General features: G+C 42.6%; 1 protein-coding gene across 4 annotated transcripts in view; it reads left to right on the forward strand.

Annotated features, from left to right (window-relative positions):
* The first annotated feature begins 8,215 nt into the window (after positions 1-8,215).
* The window catches only part of si:ch211-126j24.1 (phosphofurin acidic cluster sorting protein 2), a 93,645-nt gene continuing 77,297 nt past the window's right edge, over positions 8,216-24,563 (forward strand). For all 4 annotated transcript variants that reach the window (XM_029625036.2, XM_029625038.2, XM_029625037.2 and 1 more), the window contains exon 1: positions 8,216-8,637. In XM_029625036.2, the coding sequence (XP_029480896.1) occupies positions 8,405-8,637 (233 nt within the window). In that variant the 5' untranslated portion in view covers positions 8,216-8,404. The remainder of the gene's footprint in view (positions 8,638-24,563) is intronic.

The following is a 24,563-nucleotide window of genomic DNA, read 5'->3' on the forward strand; positions in this document are numbered from 1 at the left end:
TGTGGACAAAACTTTTAGAAATTAGGCCCCTTGTGTGCTAGGGCATAGTCATTTCCATTGATCTGAGAAAAAGATGATTTGATTAACTGGGACAGAAATGCAAGTGTTTGAGCACAGTGTTTTGTAGTTGATCTGTCATTCAAAATGTATACAGGTGCTCTCTACTGGTGGTGCTATAGTAAAGCTGTGAGTGTAACTCATAGACTTAGCTAGACAGTGCTAGTGCCCCAAAGCCTTTAACCATTTTGAAGTAGTCAACTGGGTGGGACTTCCTATGGGTTACGGAAAGGAGGTATCAACAAATAAATGTTACTCCTGAGCAAACATTAAATAACTGCAGGTAGCAGTAAATCACCAACCTTGTTTTTACACCTGTTCAGACAACTCACTCCAGGTGGCAGTATGCATCCTTTCAGTTTCTCCAACTAATAGAAGTTGGAGTAAAATAAATTACTTGGGTGGCAGCGTAGCCTAGTGGTTAGAGCATTGGACAAGTAAACGAAAGGTTGCAAGATCAAAATCCCCGAGCTGACAAGGTACAAATCTGTCATTCTGCCCCTGAATAAGGCAGTTAATCAACTGATCCAAGGCCGTTATTGAAAATAACAATTTGTTCTTAACTGGCTTGCCTAGTTAAATAAAGGTAAAATAAATAAAACTTTGAAATGAAGAAAGCCTTGGATCATTGCTATTCTAACTTCTGCGAATAATATAAGGCCCTCTCCCCCGAAAAGCTGACCACGACTCCATTTTGTTGCTCCCTGCCTACAGACAGAAACTAAAAGGTCTGGTCTGTTCAACGCTGGTCTGACCAATCTTATTCCACGCTTCAAGAGTGCTTCGGTCACGTGGACATGTTCCGCATTGCTTCCAACAACAACATTGACGAATACGCTGATTCGGTGAGTGAGTTCATTAGAAAGTGCATTGACGATGTCGTTCCAATAGCAACGATCAAAACATTCTCAAACCAGAAACTGTGGATTGATGGCAGCATTCGTGTGAAACTGAAAGCACAAACCACTGTTTTTAACCAGGGAAAGGTGACCGGAAACATGGCCGAATACAAACAGTGTAGCTATTCCCTCCGCAAGGCAAAACAAGCTAAGCGTCAGTATAGAAACAAAGTAGAGTTACAATTCAATGGCTCAGACACAAGAGGTATGTGGCAGGGTCTACAGTCAATCACAGACTAATAAAAGAAAACCAGCACCGTCACGGACCAGGATGTCTTTCTCCCAGGCAGACTAAATAACTTTTTTGCCCGCTTTGAGGACAATACAGTGCCACTGACACGGCCCGCAACCAAAACCTGCGGACTCTCCTTCACTGCACCCGACGTGAGTAAAAACCTTTAAACGTGTTAACCCTCGCATGGCGAGGCCCAGAGGGCATCCCCAGCCGCGTCCCCAGCTGGCTGGTGTGTTTACGGACATATTCAATCTATCCTTATCCCAGTCTGCTGTCCCCACATGCTTCAAGAGAGCCACCATTGTTCCTGTTCCCAAGAAAGCTAAGGAGGCTGAAGAAATTCGGCTTGTCACCAAAAACACTCACAAACTTTTACAGATGCACAATCGAGAGCATCCTGTCGGGCTGTATCAACGCCTGGTATGGCAACTGCTCCACCCACAACCGTAAGGCTCTCCAGAGGGTAGTGAGATCTGCACAATGCATCACCGGGGGAAAACTACCTGCCCTCCAGGACACCTACACCATCCGATGTCAAAGGAAGGCCATAAAGATCATCAAGGACAACAACCACCCGAGCCACTGCCTGTTCACCCCTATAATCCAGAAGGCTAGGTCAGTACAGGTGCATCAAAGCAGGGACCGAGAGACTGAAAAACAGCTTCTATCTCAAGGCCATCAGACTGTTAAACAGCCACCACTAACATTGAGTGGCTGCTGCCAACATACTGACTCAACTCCAGCCACTTTAATAATGGAAATTGATGTAAAAAATGTAAACAATGCCACTTTTATGTTTACATACCCTACATTACTCATCTCATATGTATATACTGTACTCGATACCATCTACTGCATCTTGCCTATGCCGTTCTGAACCCTCACTCATTCATATATCTTTATGTACATATTCTTTATCCCTTTACACTTGTGTGTATAAGGTAGTTGTTGTGGAATTGTTAAGTTAGATTACTCGTTGGTTATTACTGCATTGTCGGAACTAGAAGCACAAGCATTTCGCTACACTCGCATTAACATCTGCTAACCATGTGTATGTGACAAATAAAATTTGATTCGATTTTTGGCATGTATGCAAAGAAGGCCCCTCTATCTATGTTGTAACTTCAATCAGCAAAGCACAACTGCTGGACAATTCTGCCATCTTTTGGTAGACCATGAGAATTCAATTCAATTCAAGCCGCCCTAGTTGTGTTCAGGAACTGTCTTGTTCACAGCTACTGCAGGTATGTAAACATGCACATGCACACACGCATACACTACCTGTGAAGGGAGTCTACCTGAGGATAAATTTGACTTGCAGTACTTTATGACGCAAGTCCCTATTGATAATACTTCAGCGAGAGAGAGAGAGAGCATACAGCATGATAGAATAAATAAATACCTTAAAAGCTGAGTGATGGGCCTGGAGAAATGTAACCATTCTCAAATTCGTGGACAGAGCTATGGATGCAACTAAGGATTCTAGCTTTAACTTCACACAACACAACTTGTGGTAACCTGGCTGTGAATTTACTTTATTATATATTAATTAAATGTGCTCTTAATCAAGCTAAAATCTTAATCATACATTGAGATAAATATATGAATTACACAAACGTATGATTTACACCCAAAAATTGCACACATAGTTGCATTCGGAAAGTATTCAGAGCCCTTGACTTTTTCCACATTTTGTTACGTTACAGACTTATTCTCAAATGGATTCAATAATGTTTTTCCCTCATCAAACTACACACACCTGCAAAAACAGTTTTTTAAAAATGGTTGCAAATTTATTTTAAAAAACAGAAACACATTTACATAAGTATTCAGATCCGTTACTCTGTACTTTGTTGAAGCACCTTTGGCAGCGATTACAGCCTTGAGTTTTCTTGGGTTGACGCTACAAGCTTGGCACACCTGTATTTGGGGAGTTTCTCCCATTGTTCTCTGCAGATCCTCTCAGGCTCTGTCAGGTTGGATGGGGAGCGTCACTGCACAGCTATTTTCAGGACTCTCCAGAGATGTTATATCGGGTTCAAGTCCGGGCTCAAGGATATTCAGAGACTTGTCCCGAAGACACTCCTGCGTTGTCTTGGCTGTGTGCTTAGGGTCGTTGTCCTGTTGGAAGATGAACCTTCGCCCCAGTCTGATTTCCTGAACGCTCTGGAGCAGGTTTTCATCAAGGATCTCTCTGTACCTTGCTCCGTTCATCTTTCCCTCTATCCTGACTAGTCTCCCAGTCCCTGCCGATGAAAAACATCCCCACAGTATGATGCTGCCACTACTACCTCAGAGATCAACTGGTAAACTCTGATTTACCACCCCAAGATATCCCTGCACAACGTGTATTTGCGCCCCTACTGGATGGAAGTGTAATGGCTGTGCTCAATGCAATACCACTTATAAATGTAGATCCTTCAAACACCCCTAAACAGGGAAACAGATCCCAATCAAAGGTGTTGTCATGTGCTCCACTAAGGTGGTAAAAAATTATGTGGGTAAAACAAAGCGCAAATTAAAAGTACGTATCTCGGAGCATCGTAGCACCATTCGGTGCAAAAACTCGACAGTTGCGACCCACTTTTTGGAAGAAAACCACTCGATTTCGTCTCTATGTTATATTGGCATCGAACATGTCACCCTCCCTAGGAGAGGGGGTGACCTCGACAATTTATTGTTAAAACGAGAGGTTGCTTGAAACTTTAATTTAAAGTCATTATACCCTGATGAAGACAGCTTGCCTGTCGAAACGTTGGACATAAATATTTTAGCATCTGAGCTCCTAGAGTGTGTGGCTCTCCTTAATTTTTAAAGTATTCCACTCCGCTAGCCAGCAACTCGCCTAAATAGGTGTGCGTTTCTTTCGCCTCTAGATATGTGATTTGACATCTTTTTTTCTGTGGCCAATGACCTTGAGCCTTCTTGGATGGGCACTTCAAATGTAAATCACCAAAGGGGATTACTTTTTCGAGCTCTCACCGTAGATTTTGCGGTGAAGTAGTGTCCCCGTGAGTGACAGAATACTGAGCCAATCATGGTGCAACTAGAGAACATTACCAACTGTTACGCTCTGTATTTTCCACTGCTGCCCCACCACCACAGAAAACACTAAGCTAGGTTGAAGCACCTGCATTTTGGAGCTGGCTCAAAACAGGTGGATGGATCGCCACTGCTTACTATAATATTTTACATTTCTTAAAACTTTAAAATAATTATGATCGTACTTAGTGACAGTACAATATTGGCACTATTTCATTTAACTGTCAACAGATAATTTTCTCCTAAACGTCCACTGAGCAGCGCAGAGACAACATTAAAATGTGTGCAGACTCGTTACACGGAGGGATTTCATCCGTCTGTGACCAAGAGAAAAGGGTCTTCATTCAGTTCTATTAAATTATTTTGTTGAATTATTTTATCATGTTGAGCGATCTAAATCTGACTGAGAATATTACAGCGAGATGAAACCATGGCTGGACTCGCTAGACAGTCACTGTTCATTTGCCATCTTCCAAGCTGAAGGGGGGTTCAGTTCACTTGAATGTTTGGTACGCGGTGGAACGGTTTGCACTGAACTACTCGTTTCCCCAAAATACTCTTGCACGTTCTTGAACAGACTTTGAGGTATATTAGCTCCCGTTTGGTCAGGTGTGGTTTCAAACCATGAGATAAGTATTTAAAGGGAAGTGGCCATGCTGACAGCGTTACCCAACCCACAACCCAACTCCTCCCCGTTTTTCAACTGGTCGTTCAGTACAGCCAGAGAAGAAGAGGCGAAGCGAGAGGTTTTACTCAAGATCTGTTAACCAAAAATAAGCCCACAAAGCGAATAATTTTTGTATGGAGGTCAATGAGAGCGTGTCAAATTTGGTCAACAAAAAATGTAATTGCTAATTTACTACATGAGGCTTATTTGATTCAATCAAATAGAAGTGTCGTAATGGTTAGGTTGTTATGAATAAATTGATATAAGTGGACGCACGTGGCATTTTCGGAAACTTCGAAAGAAAATGACTAACTTTGGAGTTGTGCTTGTTGTCATAGAGATAGAGGACACATCATAACAACATAACCCATTTTAACATGGACCTTGCCATTGAGGATTTCAGTAGTAGTCAACTGAATGGGTATTCCTATGAGTTGGGCGCAATCAACGAATGAAGAAGAAAATTGACTACTTTTGGAGATAACATCAATGGCGCTTACCATTCTGTCACAGACACTATAATGGCACAGCTGCAAAGATGAGTCCACTATCTATCTCTATGGCCTGTTGTTCACATGCGTATCTGCCCTCTCATTGTCTAGAATGGTCCCATCTGATCTCGCCTCCTCCCGCCTGCTTTCCATCTTTGAGGACATACATTTCCATTGTTAGAGTGGTCAATCGACTATCTTCTAAATATAATAGACAATCTTTGGTACAGCACCGTTTCTGTTCAATTGAACGTTCCAGGACGTAAATACGTACTGAACGCAGCCCTGGACTCGCTCGCTCAGAGATCATTTATTCTTGGTCTGGATAGGCCAGAAAATGTTACGCCACCAAAAGTAAGTGAGGGCAGTTGTTGCCTCTCATTCAATTAGTGAGGGCGAACTGTCTGATCTGGTGCACTTGTCTACCCAGTATATTTGGTTTAGAAATATGATTTCCTTTGAGAACTGCAGGAACACTTTAAAGCCGTAAAGCCGTCAGACGTAAAGCCATCAGGTCATATGCTTTATTACTTGACATAACCATGTATGAGCCCTTGTAATGTTTGTTTTATCACATGGCTTATAATATGGATCTGTGTAGCACAGGTTCAACTGACTTAAAATGTTTGTTATTTTAGTCAGGATCATTATAAGAGGATAATAAGACATTCTGAGGGTGTCATGTACATTTTTCAATCTTTATGCCACTGAGTAAAGCCAGTGTGTTCTATGTATGCAGATGACTCAACACTATACACGTCAGCTACTACAGCAACTGAAATGGCTGCAACACTTAACAAAGAGCTGCAGTTAGTTTCAGAATGGGTGGCAAGGAATAAGTTAGTCCTAAATATTTCAAAAACTGCTTGGAGTAACCCTGGATTGTATACTGTCATGTTCAAAACATATTGATACAACAGTAGCTAAGATGGGGAGAAGTCTGTCCATAATAAAGCGCTGCTCTGCCTGCTTAACAACACTATCAACAAGGCAGGTCCTACAGGCCCTAGTTTTGTCACACCTGGACTGCTGTTCAGTAGTGTGGTCAGGAGCCACAAAGAGGGACTTAGGAAAATTACAATTGACTCAGAACAGGGCAGCACAGCTGGCCCTTAAAAGTACACGGGGAGTTAACATGAATTATATGCATGTCAATCTAATCTGTCATGGCTCAAAGTGGAAGAGAGATTGACTTCTTCACTACTTGTTTTGTAAGAGGTGTTGACAAGCTAAATGTACCAGGCTGTCTGTTTAGACTACTAGCACACAGCTCGGACACCCATGTGTAACAGTATTGCTTCCGTCCCTCTCCTCGCCCCTACCTGGGCTCGAACCAGGGACCCTCTGCACACAGCAACAACTGCCTACCACGAAGCATCATTACCCATCGCTCCACAAAAGCCATGGCCCTTGCGGAGCAAGGGGAAAAACTACTTCAAGGTCTCAGTGCAAGTGACTTCACCGATTGAAACGGTATTAGCACGCAACCCACAAACTAGCTAGCCATTTCACATCAGTTACACATGTATACCCCACAAGACATGCCACCAGAGGTCTCTTCACAATCCCCAAGTCCAGCACAGACTATGGGAGGCGCACAGTACTACATAGAGCCATGACTACATGGAACTCTATTCCACATCAGGTAACTGATGTAAGCAGAAGAATCAAGATTTTTTAAAACAGGTAAAAACTGTGAAGAGACAGAAACACGCATACGTACACAAGCGTTAGCACACACACTCTACACACACGTACATTGTATTATTGTTGTATGGTGGTATTTATACATGACGTATTGTGGATATGTAGTGGTGTAATAATGTTATATGATGTACTGTTTTACATTTTGTTTTATATGTAATATAAGTGCCTTAATGTGTTTGGACCCCAGGAAGAGTAGCTGCTGCCTTGGCAGAAGCTAATGGGGATCTCTAATAAATACACATGCTCATGACAAGTCTTACGATGCATTATAACTACACTAGAATGCTTTACTCCTGTTAATCTCAGATATGAGCAGAAGAGAAGATATGCATGCAATGTCCCTATACAAGCTAGAAGCAGATATACATTCAGTAGTAGAAGCAGTAAATATATATTTGATTGCCACTGGAAGGCACTACATCACAGTAAACAAGGTGTGGGTGCTCCTTATTGGCTGGGACCAAGTCAAGCCCTGTCCTAGTCAGTACTCAGTCTGTTCACGAGTCATTAGCACCAATACTGACATAAATTACAGTTGGAGATCAAACCTGGGTCAAATAGGCCTATATGTGTGAAGTTATTTAGTTTGCCAAGTACAATGAAACCAATGGAATAGTCCCAAAAAGTGCAAATTACCAACCTAAATTAAGCACACACAAAATAAACTATGTAATAAACACATTACACGCAGAACATCAAATGAAGTGTTCCAGAAACATATTTTCTCCAAATCTTAATGGAATGTGCAAGTGACACAGTGGATTTTTAAAATATATATAAACATAACATTTTAATATGACTTGCCATTTCTTTCTTAGGAATGGATTGTGGGCTAGTAGAGGAGTAGGATTTTATATTAAGGAATATTTCATTGGTTGTTGCAGCCATTTTTATTATGAATCCTGATTATGATCCCTGATATATTGTATCATTAGTCTATAAATAAAATGTAATAATAATTGTCTACTAGCTATAATCACATGGCGGATAATTACATATAATAATGTTATTATAATCCAATAATATTCAGCTCTGATTTTTTATTTACAATCAACCAATGACCCGCCCCGTTGAAAAATCTGCTGGCGCCCCTAGCGTCCAATAGTAGAACCGTACCTCGTTTTTGTGTGTGCGTGCTTAATAACGCCCCGGCCAGATTTGTGTCTGAACGCCTCTGTTTCAGCACTATCTCGATATGCTAGCCTTGAGCTGCCTGCTACACTGACAAGTTTCTGCGATATAGCCGAGAGTGGCTACGCGAGAGAGCATCACAGCCTGACAGCCTGCTGCTACCCCGGGAGAGGCGATGATGGCGGCGGCCGTAGAGAGAGGAGGAGTGCGGGCCGCTTTCCTGAACCCAGGTAGCGGCGGCGGGATCGGTGGACCACCCCAGGCACCTATGCCCTCTGCTCCCGGAGCCGCGGTTGGAGCGGGAGGCATGGGTTCGAATTCGGGTGGGTCGGATGGTCCCGTGCCCGTGCCTATGAATCTTTTTGCGACATGGGAAATAGACCGCTCTTCTCCGAGTTGTGTTCCAAGGTAGGCTAAGCTACTCACATTGCCCAGCACGCATGTAATCCGTTATTTTTGAGAGTGGGCGTCTGTAGTAATGTTTCCAATTCGGAGTGGTTGTTATATGTTGTTACAAGATAGCTAGGCTACATTTTGAGAGCTGTTCCATGGTCTGTAGCAGCAACCTCACACATCCATAATTCAATGACATTTGGTTGAGTTTGTTGTAGGTCACTCGGACTAGACAGTCAATTTCTCTGGATTTATCTAATCAAAGTCTGCCCTCGTAGTCTCCTTTTTGTTTCTTTTAAGAATGTACGACAAAGAATAATATGACGGTAAAGCTATCTTAATGCCAAAGAAGGTTAGGCTATACTCATACTGACCAACCGTTTTATAGACCAAAATAATCTACAATTGCATTGGCTAAATTACTAGCTTGTTAATAAGTCTACATTTATTAATGTTTTGCTCGCCATAGAAAGCGTTTGCCTTGCATAGACCCCTCTTGATTTTCAAATAGACACTTTCCCGTTATTCTAGGCTACATGGAGCTATTTTCACCGAGTTAAACCGTTTGTTATGAATTCCATCCACCCATAGCCTACATTCCAGAACTGCATGGTAAAACATACTTGATCCAGGCAATGGAACTGCATAGGGTACCTACAGGGAACTGCCAAAATAAAGGAAACACTCGAGTAAATGATGGATACAAAGTATATTGAAAGCATGTGCTTCCACACAGGTGTGGTCCATGAGTTAATTAAGCAATTAACATCCCATCATGCTTAGGGTCATGTATAAAAATACCCATTGCCCATTATATGTTGGCTACCATGGCTAAAAGAAGAGATCTCAGTTACTTTGAAAGAGGTGTCTCAAAGGATGTGTGCGTAAAGCTGGCAGAATTCAGATATGACGTAATTATTTCAAATCAAATTAATTTTTCCACATACACATGGTTAGCAGGTGTTAATGCGAGTGTAGCGAAATGCTTGTGCTTCTAGTTCCAAACATGCAGTAATATCTAACAAGGAATATAATCTAACAATTTCACAACATTTTAGCACTATCCACTGAGTGTAACAACAGCGGGCGATATGGTTCAATGTGCCAATAAATCAGAACAATCTTCTTTTTAGTTTTTTTTTTCAAATTGCCAGCGTCTTGACGCTAAAGGTGGGTCATGTAGGCTATACTTTGCTAATGACTATACCAACAAAAGAGCGACAGAGAGCAATGTACAATAAGGCAAATTTACCAAAACAAGGAATTTGTGGTAAGTGTACGGGGGCCGCCATCTTTATGCGCCTCCGTTAATTGGGAGATTCTGGACTTATGCCTGAGACAGAATTTTCCACCACCATCAACAAAAACACCAAACTATGGATTTTCACGTGGAAGAATGGTGCCGCATCCCTCCAGTAGAGTTCCAGACACTTGCAGAATCTATGCCAATGCGCGTTGAACCTGTTCTGGCAGCTGCATGGTGGCCCAGTACCAAATTAAAGGTGCAGTGCAGTCAAAAACATGATTTGCCTGTGTTTTATATATATTTCCACCCTTTTAGTGTAAGAGCTGTTTGAAAAGACTACCTGACATTTAAGCCAGTTTTGGTGGGATGGATGGCTTTCCCTATAATCAAATAAAATATAATGGTATTTGTCACATGCGCCGAATACAACAGGTGAAATGCTTACAGTGAAATACTTACATTGTTGATGTTGTAAATGGATATTGTAGCTGGAAACGGATGATTTTTAATGGAATGTCTACATAGGCGTACAGAGGCCCACTATCAGCAACCATCATTCCTGTGTTCCAATGGCACATTGTGTTAGCTAATCCAAGTTTAGCATTTTAAAAGGCTAATTGATAATTAGAAAACCCTTTTGCAATTACAAAAACTGTTGTTCTGATTAAAGAAGCAATACAATTGGCCTTCTTTAGACTAGTTGAGTATCTCTAGCATCGGCATTTGTGGGTTCGATTACAGGCTCAAAATGGCCAGAAACGAAGAACTTTCTTCCGAAACTCGTCAGTCTATTCTTGTTCTGAGAAATTTGAGAAATTGCAAAGAAACTGAAGATCTCGTACAACGCTGTGTACTACTCCCTTCACAGAACAGCGCAAACTGGCTCTACCAGAATAGAAAGTGGAGTGGGAGGCCCCGGTGCACAACTGAGCAAGAGGACAAGTACATTAGAGTGTCGTGTTTGAGAAACAGACGCCTCACAAGTACTCAACTGGCAGCTTCATTAAATAGTACCCGCAGAACACCAGTCTCAACGGCAACAGCGAAGAGGCCACTCCGGGATGCCTGGCAGAGTTCCTTTGTCCAATGTCTGTGTTCTTTTGCCCATCTTAATCTTTTCATTTTATTGGCCAGTCTGAGATATGGCCTTTTCTTTGCAACTCTGCCTATAAGGCCTGTAACCCGGACTCACCTCTTCACTGTTGACGTTGAGACTGGTGTTTTGTGGGTACTATTTAATGAAGCTGCCAGACTCAGACAGGGAGAGGTTGAAAATGTCAGTGAAGACACTTGCCAGTTGGTCAGCGCGTGCTCAGAGTACACGTCCTGGTAATCCTTCTGGCCCTTGTGATTGTTGACCAATTTAAAGGTCTTGCTAAGGAGAGCGTGATCACACAGTCGTCCGGAACAGCTGATGCTCATGCATATTTCAGTGTTATTTGCCTCGAAGCGAGCATAGAAGTAATTTAGTTCGTCCAGTAGGCTTGTGTCACTGGGCAGCTTTCGGCTGTGCTTCTGTAATCTGTAATGGTTTGCAATGCCTCATTCGACGAGCGTCGAAGCCGGTGTAGTATGATTCGATCTTAGTTCTGTATTGACGCTTTGCCTGTTTGATGGTTCGTCGGAGGGCATAGCGGGATTTATTCTAAGCTTCCGGTTTAGAGTCCCGCTCCTTGAAAGCGGCAGCTCTACCCTTTAGCTCAGTGTGGATGTTGCCTGTAATCCATGGCTTCTGGTTGGGGTATGTACATACAGTCACTGTAGGGATAACGTCATTGATGCACTCATTGATGTTTTCATTATGTCGATTCTGTTGCAAAATGTTTCTTAAACTTAAGAAACTGGGAGGGACCTACCTGAATTTGGCCAATGCATACTCCAGTTTACTGTTTGGACTAATAGTTACACCTGGTGACATCACCATGCATTCAATTAATTAGTAGATCGATAAGACCGAGGCTGCGGTCCAAACACTTAAATGACTTACCCTCGCCTTATGCCCTTGGGGGAATCCCCGTCACCATCTTGGAGGGTGGTCCAAATGATTAGCCAAGCAAGGGAACCCCTCAGCTCACGTTTTTAGTCAGCTTTGCGAGTGTACGATTATGTTCACTCCAGGGCCTGAAACTCCCCATAATTCAATTTGCGACGATTGTACATCCGCTAAGAAAAGTCAGCGAAAACTTAAAAACAACATCAATGGAGAAGTCAACATACAAGTGTAAGTAAAAATGGATAAGTTAGACATTGTAAGTCAGAAGTTCCAGCTAGGTAGGCTGACGTTAGTTAGCTAATTAATTTGCTAGCTATCTTACAGTAGGCGTATATTAATAATTATATATTTAACAGAAGTAGACATGCAATCATAATTGACTGTTGCGCATATAAAGTACCCACAAGCTACCGGTGGCTGAAAACATAATCATTGCGGGATCAACGAGTGATGAATTTCCGGCCAAGGGTGGTCTATTTAGAAATGATTCCTTCCTCCCTCATCCTGCAAGTGTATACTCGTCAAACGTCATGATGCGTCATCAGAAGTGTCCACTTAATTTGAGGGCTGAGGGGATAGGGTGTGTCTTTTAAGTGTTTGGACTGCAGCCAGAGAGTTCCAAATCTCTCTGCTGTTAACAGCTCATTTTCAGTTTTCCACTCAGACCGCTCCCAGACAGTCCTAGCATAAATCTAGCTTGAGAAATTGCACTTTGCTAAGATGCTATTTTTGTTTATTTTGGACAATTCTTTTATTGATAACAGTCACATTAAAGTACTTCATTGTTACCCAGAAATGATTTGATATTGAGATAAAAAATGGTTGCATTGGACCTTTAATACACTTTATGTTGGTGTTTCCTTTATTTTGGCAGTTACCTGTATATAGTATGCCAGCCTAATCTAATTGCTCTAATAACACAGAAATCAGGGGTTCAATGATGACAGTAGAATATGCAAATGATTACCTCCAATGGCTCTACTTAGCATTGTTTTTCAGTCCAACCCACTTACAGTAGGCTTAGGCCTATTCACTCAATATTTGACAACACTTTACTTGAACTGTATATCACAATGGTGTCATAAACATGTCATAACATTCTTATCACCGAATGTCAAGTAATATTGTACAGAACACACATAAGGTAGGTCTAACCACTGTCATAACTCTATGTGCTTCATTGCCACATTTTGCGATAGAAACTGAAAATTATTTATGCTCTGCAGGCTAAGTGAAGACAATTTCAATATCCCTAACTTTTGAACAAAATGCACCTGTCTTTGCTCTTAGCTAAATTTCTATTGTATGAGGTAACAGGCTTGCCAGGTTTTACCTGTTGATAAATGGCACGCTTTATGTCATTACAGCAGTGACTGAGTTTTAGAAATACTTCATGCTTCATACATAAATACATTCTCATAGATCTGATGTCCTTTTCCTCGATGTTCTTTATCATCTTTTTCAATCTATCCCCTTTAACTTGAAATCTTGAAATGCAAGCCCCATGTAACACACACAAATTCTTCATGTTTATTTAATAAAAAAATGGTTTTTCTTTACTTTGGCAGAGCAGAGTTGAAAGTTACTTAAAAAATGTATATATCATAACATCGTATCATATTAGCTTTGTCTTGCGGGATCCCTAAGCGGCAGATGTTCTCGTACTCGCCTAACACATGTACACATACATTTTCAGTGGCTAAGCCAGAAAGTTCCCCACAGACAGTGAAAAGGAAAGGAAGTAATTGTGTTTACCTAGATGTTTTTTTTTCTTCTCTAGTGTCCTTCAACACACTCCAATATCCACACTGCCATTTTTTCATTTTCAGAATTCATTCTATAACCCCTTACAGGCTTGTGGGTACATTTTTTGTACAGTCGTGACTCGCTACCCACTCCACAGTAATACACAGTAGCCTACACCTAAACCAAGGTGCATGAAATGAGGAACAAATGGGATCTAGCAAAGATACTCAGCTGGAGGGGGAAAAAATTGCTTGCTTTTCTTTGCCATTTTTCAAAGTTAACGACGATGATGTAGTGGTGGAGAGTCTACTCCAAAATAATTGATTCCTTGATTCCTTGAACGTCAACTTCCTGTGCCAACTCTCATTTATGAGTGTCGAGATGCCTAAGATTCAGTATTTTTAGAACGGATGAGACTGGTTAGTTGTTGTACTTCCGAGAACACAACCACTTTCATTTTTCATAGCGAGGTAGTGAGGGACAGAGCGAAAGGGGAGTGGCACAGTATAGGCAGGTTGGCCACCAGTCAGAACCATGCAATAGGCCTATCTATCAGCAATCAAATGCTGTATCTCGCAATGGAAAGCTCTATCTTGCCATTTCTTGGCTTACAATGTCTAGCAACTTCAGTAAAGCAGGGCCTATTATCAATGAATAGGCTAAGATATTCTACAAGCAACAGACCGAAGACTGAACACACACTTGCATCATTAGTGAAGACCGAGAGGAAGAGGCGAAGCAAGAGGTCTCAGTCTCACCAAAATCTGTCCAAAATAAACCCAATGTGTTTCTATGGGCTTATTTTGGTACTAAGCTTGTCACCTGCCTTCCCACCTTCGGGACAATGACTCCCATTGTTAGGGCGGAGACATGAGCATCTTATTATTAAATACAGATCTCTGGTAAAGAACAAGAGCAGGCAAACCAACGTGAGGGAGAGAGGAGGGGGCAGGCAGAATTTTTTTTTCTTAGTAATCTATTTCTCGCTATATCTTGTCTTGCAGGCCTAGCAAATTGTTTGCCTTTAGCTTTCTGGTTTTATTTAAATTACCTTACTATCCACAGACCTTTACAGGCTGAAGTCTAGTTAGGCTTCAACATGGAAAATAATGTTTTTTTGATAATTGTATTGTGATTGTTTGTTTTTCCCCAAACAAAATTACAAACAAAATAAATTGGGTTATGGATTTTCTTAATGTAAAGGATACCAACTTTGTTTAAACGTTCACACTCCTAGGCCTAAGTACTGTTTTTTCACCGCCATCTTTGTTGTTGTTGTTACTTGTGCTTGCCAAGGTGGGCAGGTCATGTTACATTTCTCCAGCTCCATCCCTCATCCAAAACGTGGTAGGGGGCTACCTGTTGTTGTTTGAATCCCAGATTGCCATTTTAATCAATATCAAATCAAATGTTTTTGGATGTTATTGCGAGTGAGGCGAAATACTTCTAGTTCCTACAGTGCAGCAATATCTAACAAGTAATCTAACAATTCCACAACAACTACCTAATACACACAAATCTAACTAAAGGAATGGAATAAGAATATATACATATAAATACATGGATGACCAATGACAGAGCCGCATAGGCAAGATGCAACAGATGGTACAAAATACAGTATATACATTTGAGATGAGTAATGCAAGATATGTAAACATTATTAAAGTGACTAGTGATCCATTTATTAAAGTGGCCAGTGATTTCAATCTGTATATAGGCAGTAGCCTCACCGTGTTGATGACTGTTTAACAGTCTGATGGTCTTGAGATAGAAGCTGTTTTTCAGTCTCTTGGTCCCAGCTTTGATGCACCTGTACTGACCTCGCCTTCTAGATGGTAGCGGGGTGAACAGGCAGCGGCTCGGGTGGTTGTTGTCCTTGATGATCTTTTTGGCCTTCCTGTGACATCGGGTGCTCTAGGTGTCCTGGGGGGCAGGTCGTTTGCCCCTGGTGGTGCGTTTTAAAGGAATAGTTCTGTTTACTCAAATTACATTTGGGTGGGCTTTGACAACCTCTTCACACATTAAGAGACCTGCAAAAAACGTATATCAAGTCATTTTATTTGTCACATGCACCAAATACAACAGGTGTAGACCTTACAGTGAAATGCTTACTTACAATCGTGGTGACGATTCCCATAGGGACAGATAAGGATCAACTTCCATTCCCCCAATCCTAACATTAACCATTAGTGGGGAAAATGCTAAACTAACCCAAGATCAGCATCTAGGGGCAACTTCACCCAACCCTGATTCCTCCATCTGTGGGTGGACTAGTATCTATACATCCATAAAAGGGCATTCCAGACATTTGAAAAGGAAGAGCTCAGCTTGTCTTCTGTCACATATCCCAGTCTATTCCACTTTGAAGCATTGCGCTAAAACAAACATTTGAATGAATCAAATTAATTCAATATATCGCCCAGCCCTAATACACACACACATTATATATATATTTTTAAACAATGTTTCAGATATACCACTCACACACACATCCCAACCCGGTTTCTCCTCAGACGGGAGAGATAAATGATGGCGAACCCACCTAGGAATAGATGGACCCACAGTAATTAAACGTGTGCGCTGGAATCAGGTTAGCCAGCCATTAGCGCCTCTATTATTCATGCTGTTTCATTGGTGTTTAATTGGTGCAGGAACCATTATTCCTGATGGAGCGGGCTAGCTGCATTTAAGAGGGATGGGGTTAACTTGACTGAAGGTGCTGTAGGATAGGGAGTGACCTATTTAATACTGGAAATGACAAATACTATGTAGGCTAATGTATAGTACGACAACCAGCGATTCTCAAATGCATCCTATATGGAAAATGGAATGGGTTTCTCAACTAATACAACATCATGGGCCTATATTGTATTATGAATAGTACGACATCTAGTGATTCTCAATGGCTACCTATGGAAAATGGAATAAGTTGCTAATGGTGGTAAGGTATGAAATGAGTTGAATATGGTACATCCTTTGTAAGGTGCTAATCAAAACCAACATCCCCACTGTTGCATACTTGCTTTTTGGTTAAAGTCAAAAGTTATACCCATACATTTACCCTGCAAACAGCAGGGGTGATCCCAAATGCACCCTATACCCAATATAGTGAACTACTTTTGAGCAGGGCCCTACTAGGGAATAGGGTGCCATTTGAGACACCACCCATGAGTTACCCTGCAAGGAGGTCTTTGTAAAGCATTGCCCCAAAAGGTGATGGAACTTTGTAGACAATGCCCATTAGCTTTAATATTTTTGCTTAAAACATCAACCTACAGAATCCACTTAGTTCAGTAATGAAGCATGGCACTTTTGTCACCAAAGAAAAACCTCTTCAATACTTGATCTGCCGCTGAGCGCAAATCCTTGATTAAAGATCCTGATTCCTTATCCCCTGTCAGTGGATTTGATGTCTTCATTCAGCTGGTCTATCTCTCTCAACATTTTTGTCATTTAACAGATGCTCCTGTTCAGAGCGACTTAAAGTTAGTACATTCATCTTAAGATAGCTAGGTGGGACAACCACAATCCTAGTCATAGAAAATTACATTATTACTCAATAAGGTAGCTATCAGCAAAGTCAGTGCTAGTAGAAAAGAAAAAAAGTTAAGTCTTGCTCTGACTCGTCTTTAATATTTAAAACTACTATGGTAGGCAGACCTCTTTCGGAATTAATTGCAATTGGAAAAGGACAGCTTACGGACCCCGACTGTGCTCGTTTTTCATACCGTGCTCTCCGAAGGCCTACTACTGGCTTGAAAGCAGATAACTGAACCCCACGGGTTTGACTAAATTGAAAGTTTCTGATGTCATTGCCTCAGGCCCCTTTTAATGTGTGGAATGAATCATGGTCAGAGCATTCACACTCCTGTTGCTAACCTAGTTAGCATTCGATACACATACGTTGTTGAATGTCAATGCTTTTTACATTTTGTTCTTATTTGTGGCCTTTTTTTAGTGGTGAATATTTCCGAATCTGTTCCTTGGTCAACAGAAATGTCAACATATTATGCCGTTGTTGTTATGCTGTTGTATGTTGTAGAGGTCGACCGATTATGAGTTTTCAACGCAGATACCGATTATTGGAGGACCAAAAAAAGCAGATTCCGATTAATCTGCAGATTTAAAATAATTTTTAAAATATTTTTTTATTTTTTTATTAAAATAAATATTTGTAATAATGACAATTACAACAATACTGAATGAAAACTTATTTTAACTTAATATAATACATCAATAAAATCAATTTAGCCTCAAGTAAATAATGAAACATGTTCAATTTGGTTTAAATAATGCAAAAACAAAGTGTTGGAGAAGAAAGTAAAAGTGCAATATGTGCTATGTAAGAAAGCTAACGTTTCAGTTCCTTGCTCAGAACATGAGAACATATGAAAGCTGGTGGTTCCTTTTAACATGAGTCTTCAATATTCCCAGGTAAGAAGTTTTAGGTTGTAGTTATTATAGGAATTATAGGACTATTTCCCTATATACCATTTGTATTTCATTAACCTTTGACTATTGGATGTTCTTATAGGCACTTTAGTCTTGCCAGTGAAACAGTATAGCTTCCGTCCCTCTAGTTAGCGCGTGCTAACTAGCTAGCCATTTCACTTCGGTTACACCAGCCTCATAAACAGCACAATGCTTGACACACAACAAAGAGCTGCTGGGAAAACGCACAAAAGTGCTGTTTCTGCCTACCACCGCTCAGTCAGATACTTGTATGCTTGTATGCTCAGTCAGATTATATGCAACGCAGGACACGCTAGATAATATCTAGTAATATCATCAACCATGTGTAGTTAACTAGTGATTATGATTGATTGTTTTTTATAAGATAAGTTTAATGCTAGCTAGCAACTTACCTTGGCTTACTGCATTCGCGTAACAGGCAGTCTCCTTGTGGAGTGCAACGAGAGAGAGGAAGGTCGTTATTGCGTTGGACAAGTTAACTGTAAGGTTGCAAGATTGGATCCCCCAAGCTGACAAGGTGAAAATCTGTCGTTCTGCCCCTGAACAAGGCAGTGAACCCACCGTTCCTAGGCCGTCATTGAAAATAAGAATGTGTTCTAAACTGACTTGCCTAGTTAAGTAAAGGTATAAAAAATCAAACAAAAATGTAAAAAATCAGCAAATTGGCGCCCAAAAATACCGATTTCCGATTGTTATGAAAACTTGAAATCGGCCCTAATTAATCGGTCGACCTCTAGTATGTTGTTATGCCGTCTGAGCTATAGTGGACAATCGCTTGTGTATTTTTTTCAAATCTGCTAAACCACACGTGTGTGTGTGGGGGGGGGGCATGTGGGTCCAAGTCAAAGAGGCCCAGCTTCATATTGTTATTGGAGGAATTAGCAAAAACGCTTCACCCCAAATCAGAAGCACATGCTCTCTTTTCCAAAAACTATGGCAAGCACCTACAGGATCTTTGTTGTGGTTTAGAGTGTGTGTGTGTGTGTGTGTGTGTGTGTGTGTGTGTGTGTGTGTGTGTGTGTGTCAGGAAAATAATCTGGTCTAGTGTGGATTAGTTGAGGTTTACACCACCTGCTGTAGCATGTGTTTCTTTCTGCAGCTGTTTCGACGCCAGAGTGCTAGCCAGCTAAGCTAACATTTGGGTGCAATATGAAACCAGAGGGTGAGATACCCTCAAAGCCGCTACAGCAGAGCAATAGAGCACCAGCCGCTCAACGCTATAAAGTTGAACATTCTGTTGTAAAATTGACTGTTGTTCCTCAGTTCACAGGTATTTTGTTGTCCTACTACACCAAAAATATACAGCATTGAAAAATGACTTACAGTGAGTCAACCTATGAACGGTTATGACGGTTATTGCAACTAGCCACGTTAACTTGATTGCAACTTGATTGTGTTTTCAAGATCTATAACTTTTAAAAACGCAGCATCATATGAGGCATTCTGTATCATATGATTCAAAATCTATCATACCGGCTGTATTTCTGTATTTTGAAATACATTACATAGCCAAAAGTATATGGACACCTGTTCATCATGGGCATAAATATGGAGTTTGTCCCTCCTTTGCTGCTATAACAGCCTCCACTCTTCAGGGAAGGCTTTCCACTAGATGTTAGAACATTGCTACGGGGACTTGCTTCCATTCAGCCACAAGAGCATGAGTGAGGTTGGGCATTAATGTTGGGCGATTAGGCCCGCAGTCAGCGTTCCAATTCATCCCGAAGGTGTTTGATGGGGTTGAGGTCAGGGCTCTTGCAGTCCAGTCATGTTCTTCCACATGGGTCACATTGACAAACCATTTCTGTATAGACCTCGCTTTGTGCACAGCAAAGGGCCTTCCCCAAACTGTTGCCACAAAGTTGTAATTGTCTAGAAAGTCATTGTATACTGTAGAGTCAAGATTTCCTTCACTGGAACTAAGCGGCCCAGCCCAAACCATGAAAAACAGCCCCAGACCATTATTCCTCCTCCTCCAAACGTTACAGTTGGCACTATGCATTGGGGCAGGTAGCGTTTTCTTGGCATCTGCCAAACGCGTTTCCACTGCTCCAGAGTCCAATGGCACCACTCCAGCCGACTCTTGGCATTGCTCATCGTGATCTTAGGCTTGTGTGCGGCTGCTCGGTCATGGAAACCCATTTCATGAAGTTCCCGAATAACAGTTCTTGTGCTGACGTTGCTTCAAGAGGCAGTTTGGAACTCGGTAGTGAGTGTTGCAACTGAGGACAGACGATTTTCACTCGCTACGCGCTTCAGCACTCGCCAAATCCAAATCCATTAATTTGAAGGGCTGTCCACATCCTTTTGGCCGTGTGTGTGGACAACCTACCGGTCAAAAGTTTTAGAACACCTACTTCTTTAAAGGTGTTTTATTTATTTGTACTATTTTCTACATTGTAGAATAATAGTGAAGACATCAACAATATTAAATAACACATGGAATCATGTAGTCACCAAAAAAGTGTAACAAATTAAAATATATTTTATATTTGAGATTCTTACAGTAGGCACCCTTTGACTTGATGACAGCTTTGCACAATTTTGGCATTCTCCCAACCAGCTTCACTTGGAATGCTTTCCCAACAGTTTTGAAAGAGTTCCCACATATGCTGAGCACTTGTTGGCTGCTTTTCCTTCACTCTGCAGTCTGACTCATCCCAAACATCTCTCTCCTTCTTGGTCAAATAGCCCTTACACAGCCTGGAGGTGTGTTGGCACCAGCCCTACGCATGGTGTCCCCGGTTCGCCAGCACAGCCCAGTGCGGTCTATTCCACCTCGCCACACTGGCAGGCTACGGGGAGTATCCAGCCAGGTAGGGTTGTGCAGGCTCGGTACTCGAGACCTCCAGCGCGCCTCCACGGTCCGGTCTCTACGGTGCCTCCTCCACACCAGTCCTCCGGTGGCAGCCCCCCGCACCAGGCTGTCTCTCCATCTCCTCCCTACAAGTGCTCCCGCCTCTCTCCCGTCTGTCCTGAGCTGCCGGAGCCGCCCGTCTGTCCTGAGCTGCCGGAGCCGCCCGTCTGTCCTGAGCTGCCGGAGCTCGTCGGATGTGGCAGGGCTCGCAAACCGTCTTGCCCTTCACTCCGGAGCTGCAGGAGTCTCCCGCCTGTCCGGTGCTGCCGGAATCTCCTGTCCATTCGGGACCCGTGGCTAAGGTCCCCAGTCCGAGGTCGGCGGCGAGGACGGCCGCTCTAAAGAGGCCATGGAGGCAGGTTAATAGGTGGACAAAGACTATGGTGGGGGGGGGGGGGGGGTACTGTCACGTTCTGACCTTAGTTCCTTTGTTTTGTCTGTGTTTTATTTCACCATTCAGGACTGTTCGTTTGTCGTTTTTTTGTTTCAGTGTTAACTATTCTGATTAAAAACCAAGATGAACACTTACCACGCTGCGCTTTGGTCCACTCCTTCATATGACAACCGTTACACTGCGATTACTCACCACAGACTGGCAGAATCCTTTTTTTCCTTTATTGAGTCTGACGAGCCCGAGCCCAACGCGAACGATATACTGCTTTCTTGCAAACAGGCCCAGATCCCCGTGATTTGTGTGAAGTGGAGGCAGAGAAAAAGAGGCCGGACGGCAAACTGCCTTCTGAGAATTTGTAGGCGATCGAATAAACCCCCACTTCCTTCCATTCTGCTAGCAAACGTGAAATCTTTGGACAATAAAATATATGACCTACCCGGAAGATTAAACTACCAACGGGACATACAAAACTGTAATATCTTATGCTTCACGGAGTCGTGGCTGAAAGACTACACTATCAACATACATCTGGCTGGTTATACGCTGCACCGGCAGGATAGAACAGCGGCGTCTAGTAAGACAAGGGGCGGCGGGCTATGTATTTTTGTAAATAACAGCTGGTGCACGATATCTAAGGAAGTCTCAAGGTTTTGCTCGCCTGAGGTAGAGTATCTCATGATAAGCTGTTGACCACACTATCTACCTAGAGAGTTTTAATCTGTATTTTCCGTAGCTGTTTAAATACCACCACAGTCTAAAACAGCACTGAATGAGCTGTATTCCGCCATAAGCAAACAAGAAAACGCTCACCCAGAGGCGGCACTCCTAATAGCCGGGGACTTTAATGCAGGGAAACTTAAATATGTTTTACCAAATTTCTATCAGCATTTTAAATGTGCAACCAGTGGGAAAAAAACTCTGGACCACCTTTACTCCACACACAGAGACGCATACAAAGCTCTCCCTCACCCTCCATTTGGCAAATCTGACCATAATACTATCCCCCTGATTCTTGCTTATGAGCAAAAATGAAAGCAGGAAGCACCAGTGACTAGCTAAATAAAAACGTGGTAAGATGAAGCAGATGCTAAGATACAGGACTGTTTTGCTAGCACAGACTGGAATATGTTCCGGGATTCTTCCAATGGCATTATGGAGTACACCACATCAGTCATTGGCTTCGTCAATAAGTGCATCGATGACGTCGTCCCCACAGTGACCGTACGTACATACCCCAACCAGAAGCCAAGGAATACAGGCAACATCCACACTGAGCTAAAGGCTAGAGCTGCCGCTTTCAAGGAGCGGGACTCTAGCCCGGAAGCTTATAAGAAATCCCGCTATGCCCTCCAACGAACCATCAAACAGGCAAAGCGTCAATACAGGACTTAAGATCGAATCGTACTACACCGGCTCTGACGCTCGTCGGATGTGGCAGGGCTTGCAAACCGTTACAGACAACGAAGGGAAGCACAGCCGAGAGCTGCCCAGTGACACGAGCCTACCAGATGAGCTATACTACTTCCATGCAAGCTTTGAGGCAAATAACACTGAAACATGCATGAGAGCACCAGCTGTTCCGATCACGCTCTCCGCAACTGATGTGAGTAAGACCTTTAAACGGGTCAACATTCACAAGGGGGATTACCAGGACATGTACTGTGAGCATGCGCCGACCAACTGGCAAGTGTCTTCACTGACATTTTCAACCTCTCCCTGTCTGAATCTGTAATACCAACATGTGTCAAGCAGACCACCATAGTGCCTGTGCCCAAGAACACTATGGTAACATGCCTAAATGACTATCGACCTGTAGCACTCATGTGTAGCCATGAAGTGCTTTGAAAGGCTGGTCATGGCTCACATCAACACCATTATCCCAGAATCCCTAGACCCATCAATTTGCATACCACCCCAACAGCTCCACAGATGATTCATCTCTATTGCACTCCACACTGCCCTTTCCCACCTGGACAAAAGGAACACCTATGTGAGAATTCTATTCATTGACTACAGCTCAGCATTCAACACTGTAGTGCCCTCAAAGCTCATCACTAATCTAAGGACCCTGGGACTTAACACTTCCCTCTGCAACTGGATCCTGGACTTCCCGACGGGCCGCCCCCCAGGTGGTAAGGGTAGGTAACAACACATCTGCCATGCTGATCCTCAACACAAGGGCCCATCGGGTGTGTGCTTAGTCCCCTCCTGTACTCCCTGTTCACTCATGACTGCACGGCCAGGCACGACTCCAACACCATCGTTAAGTTTGCCGATGACACAATAGTGGTAGGCCTGATCACCGACAACAACGAGACAGCCTATAGGGAGGAGGTCAAAGACCTGGCCGTGTGGTATCAGGACAACAACCTCTCCCTCAACTTGATCAAGACAAACGAGATGATTGTGAACTACAGGAAAAGGAGGACCAAGCACGCCCCCATTCTCATCGACGGGGCTGCAGTGGAGCAGGTTGAGAGTTTCAAGTTCCTTGGTGTTCACATCACCAACAAATTAACATGGTCCAAGCACACCAAGACAATTGTGAAGAGGGCACAACAAAACCTATTCCCCCTCAGGAGACTGACATTATTTGTCATGGGTCCTCAGATACTCAAAAGGTTCTACAGCTGCACCATCGAGAGCATCCTACTGGTTGCATCACTGCCTGGTATGGCAACTGCCCGGCCTCCGACCACAAGGCACTATAGAGGGTAGTGTGATCGGCGCAGTACATCACTGGGTCCAAGCTTCCTGCCATCCAGGACCTCTATACCAGGCGGTATCAGAGGAAGGCCCTGAAAATTGTCAAAGACTCCAGCCACCCTAATCATAGACTGTTCTCTCTGCTACCGCACGGCAAGTGGTACCGGAGCGCCAAGTCTAGGTCCAAGAGGCTTCTTAACAGCTTCTACCCCCAAGCCATAATACTCCAGACCATTTGCATTGCCCCCCCCTCTTTTACACTGTTGCTACTCTCTGTTATCATCTATGCATAGTCACTTTAATAACTCTACCTACATGTACATATAACCTCAACTTTCCGGTTCCCCCTCACATTGACTCTGTACTGGTACCCTCGTATACAGTCTTGCTATTGTTATTTTACTGCTGCTCTTTAATGACTTGTTATTTTATAGTTCTTCTTCTTATCCATATTCTTTAAACTGCATTGTTCGTTAGGGGCTTGTAAGTAAGCATTTCACTGTGAGGTCTACACCTGTTGTATTCG

Source organism: Oncorhynchus nerka, linkage group LG21 (assembly GCF_034236695.1).
Source record: "Oncorhynchus nerka isolate Pitt River linkage group LG21, Oner_Uvic_2.0, whole genome shotgun sequence".
Taxonomy (NCBI): domain Eukaryota; kingdom Metazoa; phylum Chordata; class Actinopteri; order Salmoniformes; family Salmonidae; genus Oncorhynchus; species Oncorhynchus nerka.